Source organism: Littorina saxatilis, linkage group LG15, assembly GCF_037325665.1.
Source record: "Littorina saxatilis isolate snail1 linkage group LG15, US_GU_Lsax_2.0, whole genome shotgun sequence".
NCBI classification, from domain to species: domain Eukaryota; kingdom Metazoa; phylum Mollusca; class Gastropoda; order Littorinimorpha; family Littorinidae; genus Littorina; species Littorina saxatilis.
The window spans coordinates 3,543,320-3,551,591 of record NC_090259.1 but is presented as its reverse complement, the minus strand read 5'-3'; the positions used below and the strand labels follow the sequence as shown (position 1 = coordinate 3,551,591).

Genomic DNA, 8,272 nt, shown 5'->3' with positions numbered 1-8,272 from the left:
CATTTATACTTCACATTTTCCGATTCATACACGCATACAATAAGACAGTTTGAAGGAATTTTATTCATGAACTTTGCTATCGCATCTGCAACCTTTTCTTGACATTCTATATTCTACTACACTGGGGCCAACATAAGCCTTATTAAGGGGAGTTAAGCTGGCCACCATGAGAAAGATCGTACCGTAGTCAAGAGAGACTTGAACATCGGAGGAGTAACCATGTAATAAGTGCGAGGGTAAACGGGACATATTTCTCAAAGTCGAAGCCATAAGAAATATAGTAGCATTACTGGAGGGTTGTGAAAATTGCACAACCGGGTCAAAGGTTGCAGCCTTTCAGGTTCGAAAGAGTTGCCACAGGCTGTAAAACTAGGCAAGTTAACGGTTTGCAGGTAGCAAGCATGTCGTCGTCCTTGCCGAGTCTGCCTTCCATTCAAATACCTTTAAATATTTCAGGCCCTCGCACTTGCATCACTGAAAGATCCGACTTTCTCCCCAGCCCCTGTTGGGAGACCTGGTTGCGCAGTATGGTACTATCTTCCTGAAGTAGGCTGCAGGCCTCTTCTATTACTACACTTTATGTACTACAAACTTTTAAAACTAATTGTGGGGAGAGGGGGACCCTTTCAAATTGCAGAGTTGACAGTGTCTAAACAGTGCCCCCTTCCAAATAATATGCATTAAAAAAGAAATGTACATGTTAGTACCAGCCACTCATTTTATCGAATTCTAATCATAATCACAATGACCGCAACCAAATTAAAATCAGTTATTGCAAATTCTATCAACCTGATATTCCCAACCGAGTGTGCTAACATTAATTTGACATGTTCTAAAGGGATCACAGTCGTATGTAACAATTCACAGAGAACTGCATAGAGTAAAGCAAAGTGGTGAACGTGTTGGTGAAACACTGTACACATGTGAGACGTGTAGGTGAAACACTGTACACATGTGAGACGTGTAGGTGAAACGCTGTACACATGTGAGACAAAACTAATGTACATAAAAGTGAAACATGGATTTAACATGACAAAAGATGCTAGTTTTAAAAGAATGTAATTACAACGATCAGTGAAAACAATGATGTATACCATGTACAGTATATAAATGGAATGGTAACATCAAGAACAATTGCAAGGCAAACCCTCAGTTGGTGAGTTGCTGCAGTGTGGCTAAAAACATAAGACTCCACTACAGAGCTAACCGATGCACATCAAAAGTTAAATGAAAACAAAACAAACCCTACATGGGTCATTCTGCAAAGTGGATTCTTCCTGGTGAGCAAACTCGCAACACTCCAACATTAAACTGCCCGATACTTTCTCTTCCAAGCGGGAAATCCTTATCTTGAACATGAACAAATAAATTCCCTGACCACTTTTGTGCAGAGTTTAAAAAAATTGTGATGCCAGTGTCAACATGTGAAATCAATTGCGCAAGATATTTATGCGCCCAGGGTGTCGATTCTTGGTATGTGTGGAGGTGGAAGGATGGTCTCTCTGCGTGTGGACATACGCGACGTTTGACATGATCGTTCTCACATGAGAAGGATAGCATGTTAACCCTTGGGCTGGTTGTCGCGCTACTTTACGTATACTGTCACCTGGTTGTCACGGCATGTCGCGCGCTACTGGCTCAGTCTGTTTGGTCGGTTCCAATTACCTCCCATAAATGCGAAAACCTATATGACCGTTTTTCTCTGTTAATTCACCAGTGGCTGTGTAACATGTTACAGAATTGCACCAGTGTAAGTGTTAAAAAGGTGTGGAAACCAATGCCAGCCAAAGGGCAGCAGACTTTACAGAACGACCCAGAAGCCTTGTGTGAAGACGTGTGCCTCTATGTCCGAACACCCCCGTGTGTACACGCAAGCACAAGACCAAGTGCGCACGAAAAAGATCCTGTAATCCATGTCAGAGTTCGGTGGGTTATAGAAACACGAAAATACCCAGCATGCTTCCTCCAAAACCGGCGTATGGCTGCCTAAATGGCGGGGTAAAAAACGGTTATACACGTAAAATTCCACTCGTGCAAAAAAACACGAGTGTACGTGGGAGTTTCAGCCCACGAACGCAGAAGAAGAAGTATCCAACCAGCTTCAAATGTTGCCACAACATCAACCTATATCACATGTACCTTTGTCCAAATACCCACACCATCCTGCAACGTGCAGCTATGTCTAGTCAATACAAAACATGTCTTCTCTCCTGTGTAGGTCATCTGATAAGTCGACATACATCTGTCCAGGAGCCGACTTAGGTTGTCTAAAACCTTAGGTTGTCTAGAGCGGCACCATAATCGGGCAACTCCCCTTTCCACGAGGCACATTCAGCCAACTGAAATCTTGTTGATGAAACCCCATTTAGCCGGGTTACTGCATTTCACTGGTTTGATGGACTGTGTTGTTGGCACATTGAACCTTCCACTTGCACATATACCAACTACTGCTTGGCTCAATGCTGTGCACAGTGGGGAATGTTTCATTGAACTAATTTATGTGGCTGATATTTGTATCAGTTATGAAATTATTTCAAGATAAAATTGCCACTGGGCCCAGCAAGCAGCCAGTCTGGTCACTTGTATGGGTGTTTTTTTTTCATTTTCATTACTTTTTTGTCCCATCGCTGGGAAATTCGGGTCGCTTCCTCCCAGTGGAAAGCTAGCAGCAACGGAGTCGCGCTACCCAGGTGTCTGCGTGTTTAGGTGTATTCAGCCACCTGCACTTATGGCAGAATGACCAAGGTCTTTTACGTGCCATTGTGATGACACGGGGGTGGGACTTGGCTTCCGTCTCTGGGTCTGCACATAAAGTTGACCCGTGTCCGTCCCGGCCCGAATTCGAACCTGCGACCTTCCGATCACAAGTCCAGAGCTCTACCAACTGAGCTACCGGGCCCCTACCGGGCAAGCAGCCAGTCTGGTCACTTGTGGTATGTGTCTTGAAGGATGCCTCAGCTGATAGAAAAGCCCGGGACAGATTGTGTCGATGCGCATCATCGTTTACCACAGGAACAAATATATCATGACAGTTACATACATATATATATTACAACAGCCGAGTCGATTCCAAACAAAACGCTGCAATAAATAAAGCTCTTCTAGGCAGACAATAATTGCCAGGGCCTATACAAATACACACAGTACATGTACATTCAATTGTTCAAAACACAGTTGATACGGTAAAACTGGTCCCTCAATATTGCACAGAGAAAAATGGGAAGGGGGGGGGGGGGGGGTGTCACCAGTCTTCCTTGAGCCCAACAATAAAATAATACAGCCAATAGTACAACACTCTAATGCTTAAAGCCGAACATCCATCTCCAGACCAAGCCTTGTAGTGGAAAACCACAGAGCTAAATTTAGCTTTGCCAGCAGGTTAACTGGTGCTACATCTGCCGCGCGCCTATGTTGGCCTTAAACAAAAATGCTTTGTGTCCAAGCGCTTGCTGGCACGATTAATTCTGTTTCACAATCCAAATATATGTACAAATTTGTTCACACCGGCGAACGCGGATAATAAGTTGGTTACTCTACATACAGTCATTCTTATAACGTTTCTGTTTTACAAGCAGTTCTGACACTGCGGAATTATGTTAGCAGACTGAGTAACCGTGCCACTGCACAAAGAGGCTTGACTAGCAGTGAATTAATGCCACTAACATCTTGGGATGTTTAGGTTTTCATGGTTAGCTTGTGAAACAAACCACACATCTTTTAATGGAATGAATTTTTAAAGCTAAGAGAACCGACTACAGACTGCAGAAAACCCCATCTTCAATGGTTTCCGAAATTCTAAGTCAGATATTCATTGTTAAACGAGTGAAAAACTGAGCCAGCTGACAGCGGCCCGCAGTGGATTAGCTGGGGAAAATATGCAGTACATCAGACAGTACATGTGTGTGAGGGCGGTTAAGTCAACGATGCCGCTTTGCCTCGTATGCCTGTTTTGTCACCTAGGCAGTAAAATCAGTATGAAATCCGTACCCAGTCTCTTATGAATTCATAGTTAAGCTGGACAGAGGAATATTATATTTTTGTTCACTATCATATCACAATTTAATTAGTTGTTTAGTTTTTCATTAAAAAGAAAAGTGTGTTTTCCGTCTTATCATCTGATTAGTTGTCTGTACAAAAACAAACACCAAAAATACGGAAACATGAAGAAGGGAACAGATCTATGCGACCTATAGTTTTGAAGGAAACAATTCTGAGAGAAAATACTGATTTTCACACATGATTGACGAAGGCTACAGGGAAGTGAAGTAAATGAAATAAGAAGCAGTGGTTTCTATGGCAACGAGCGGGCGGCGTTTCTAGCTGGCCGAGTTGCTGAGACCTCGCAGGTCCTGCAGGAAGCCTTCAGGTGACAGCACGTGTGTTGCACCTGTAACACACACCATCACAATGACACAGCTGTTGATACAGTACACACAACACACACATCAACAATGACACAGCTGTTGATACAGTACACACAACACACCATCACAATGACACAGCTGTTGATACAGTACACACAACACACCATCACAATGACACAGCTGTTGATACAGTACACAGAACACACCATCACAATGACACAGCTGTTGATACAGTACACACAACACACCATCACAATGACACAGCTGTTGATACAGTACACACAACACACCATCACAATGACACAGCTGTTGATACAGTACACACAACACACCATCACAATGACACAGCTGTTGATACAGTACACACAACACACCATCACAATGACACAGCTGTTGATACAGTACACACGACACACCATCACAATGACACAGCTGTTGATACAGTACACAGAACACACCATCACAATGACACAGCTGTTGATACAGTACACACAACACACCATCACAATGACACAGCTGTTGATACAGTACACAGAACACACCATCACAATGACACAGCTGTTGATACAGTACACACAACACACCATCACAATGACACAGCTGTTGATACAGTACACAGAACACACCATCACAATGACACAACTGTTGATACAGTACACACGACACATCAACAATGACACAGCTGTTGATACAGTACACACAACACACCATCACAATGACACAGCTGTTGATACAGTACACACAACACACCATCACAATGACACAACTGTTGATACAGTACACAGAACACACCATCACAATGACACAGCTGTTGATACAGTACACACAACACACCATCACAATGACACAACTGTTGATACAGTACACACAACACACCATCACAATGACACAACTGTTGATACAGTACACAGAACACACCATCACAATGACACAGCTGTTGATACAGTACACACAACACACCATCACAATGACACAGCTGTTGATACAGTACACACAACACACCATCACAATGACACAGCTGTTGATACAGTACACACCATCACAATGACACAGCTGTTGATACAGTACACACAACACACCATCACAATGACACAGCTGTTGATACAGTACATAGAACACACCATCACAATGACACAGCTGTTGATACAGTACATAGAACACACCATCACAATGACACAGCTGTTGATACAGTACACACAACACACCATCACAATGACACAGCTGTTGATACGGTACACACAACACACCATCACAATGACACAGCTGTTGATACGGTACACACAACACACCATCACAATGACACAGCTGTTGATACAGTACACAAAACACACCATCACAATGACACAGCTGTTGATACAGTACACACAACACACCATCACAATGACACAGCTGTTGATACAGTACACACAACACGCCATCAGGTGACAGCACGTGTGTTGCATCTGTAACACACACACATCAACAATGACACAGCTGTTGATACAGTACACACAACACACCATCACAATGACACAGCTGTTGATACAGTACACACGACACACCATCACAATGACACAACTGTTGATACAGTACACACAACACACCATCACAATGACACAGCTGTTGATACAGTACACACAACACACCATCACAATGACACAGCTGTTGATACAGTACACACAACACACCATCACAATGACACAGCTGTTGATACAGTACACACAACACACCATCACAATGACACAGCTGTTGATACAGTACACACAACACACCATCACAATGACACAGCTGTTGATACAGTACACACAACACACCATCACAATGACACAGCTGTTGATACAGTACACACAACACACCATCACAATGACACAGCTGTTGATACAGTACACACAACACACCATCACAATGACACAGCTGTTGATACAGTACACACAACACACCATCACAATGACACAGCTGTTGATACAGTACACACAACACACCATCACAATGACACAGCTGTTGATACAGTACATACAACACACCATCACAATGACACAGCTGTTGATACAGTACACACAACACGCCATCAGGTGACAGCACGTGTGTTGCATCTGTAACACACACACATCAACAATGACACAGCTGTTGATACAGTACACAGAACACACCATCACAATGACACAGCTGTTGATACAGTACACAGAACACACCATCACAATGACACAACTGTTGATACAGTACACACAACACACCATCACAATGACACAACTGTTGATACAGTACACACAACACACCATCACAATGACACAGCTGTTGATACGGTACACAGAACACACCATCACAATGACACAGCTGTTGATACAGTACACACAACACACCATCACAATGACACAGCTGTTGATACAGTACACACAACACACCATCACAATGACACAGCTGTTGATACAGTACACAGAACACACCATCACAATGACACAGCTGTTGATACGGTACACACAACACACCATCACAATGACACAGCTGTTGATACAGTACACAGAACACACCATCACAATGACACAGCTGTTGATACAGTACACACAACACACCATCACAATGACACAGCTGTTGATACAGTACACACAACACACCATCACAATGACACAGCTCTTGATACACTACACAGAACACACCATCACAATGACACAGCTGTTGATACAGTACACAGAACACACCATCACAATGACACAGCTGTTGATACAGTACACACAACACACCATCACAATGACACAGCTGTTGATACAGTACACACAACACACCATCACAATGACACAGCTGTTGATACAGTACACACGACACACCATCACAATGACACAGCTGTTGATACAGTACACACAACACACCATCACAATGACACAGCTGTTGATACAGTACACACAACACACCATCACAATGACACAGCTGTTGATACAGTACACACAACACACCATCACAATGACACAGCTGTTGATACAGTACACACAACACACCATCACAATGACACAGCTGTTGATACAGTACACACAACACACCATCACAATGACACAGCTGTTGATACAGTACACACAACACACCATCACAATGAAATTAAGCATACATCTTTCTTTGGAAGATTCTCTTGCAGGTTTTGTACCAGAAGTACTGCCTAATAAAAACAATATGCATCGATTGAACATGGGATATCCCTTCTTTGTGCCATGTGATATCCGAGGCTGACAAAAACACATACATGTACTTAGATGGCTAGCCGAGACTAAACAAGTTTGTGTGTTAAATCATAAAAATTAGGGAGAATTCCTACTAAAAATGGATTCATACATAAATGCAAACTGACCTTTATTCTGACAGCGACATGGAGTGAGAAGCAGAAACGAGCACTAAGACTCACAAGAAAGAGCGAACTGTTACATGAACTGTTACATGATTGTCATTATTTGTTCCAGTGTAGCAATTTTTAGCTTGGCGTAACAGTGTGGCAAATTCTGATGCCGAAAGCATAACAGCTGGCAGCTCTGCTTTTAAGTGTTGACCTGAAAGCCTAATGTGTGTACTAACCGATGAGGACCTCCCAGTTCTTGACGGCCTGCGTGACGGTGTAGGCACAGCGCATCTCGCTGTAGGTCAGGCCGCCGATGATGAAGATGATGAGGCGCGGGCCGCTTTTGTAGCTGGACTTGCCCTTCTCCTGGTGCCACTGGCCGTACCGCGCGCTAAACACACAACAGTCACTGTCAGCCAATGTTGTTTGTTGTTGTTATTGTTTTTTTACATTTAGTCAAGTTTTGACTAAATGTTTTAACGTAGAGGGGGGAATCGAGATGAGGGTGTGGTGTATGTGTGTGTGTGTGTATGTGTGTGTGTGTGCGTGTGTGTGTGTCTGTGTGTGTGTGTAGAGCGATTCAGACTAAACTACTGGACCGATCTTTATG

The 8,272-nt window shown here is 43.2% G+C and overlaps 1 protein-coding gene across 5 annotated transcripts in view; it reads right to left on the bottom strand.

The window, feature by feature from the left end:
• Positions 1-43: 43 nt before the first annotated feature.
• LOC138948220 (syntaxin-binding protein 1-like) overlaps positions 44-8,272 on the bottom strand; it is a 51,819-nt gene continuing 43,590 nt past the window's right edge. For 3 of the 5 annotated variants that reach the window (XM_070319724.1, XM_070319726.1, XM_070319725.1), the window contains 2 exons: positions 7,899-8,053; positions 44-4,387 (listed from right to left, as the gene is read on the bottom strand). In XM_070319724.1, the coding sequence (XP_070175825.1) occupies positions 4,317-4,387; positions 7,899-8,053 (226 nt within the window). In that variant the 3' untranslated portion in view covers positions 44-4,316. Of the gene's footprint in view, positions 4,388-7,893; positions 8,054-8,272 lie in introns of those variants that run through there. The other 2 variants (XR_011449932.1, XM_070319727.1) reach the window with 2 other exon arrangements.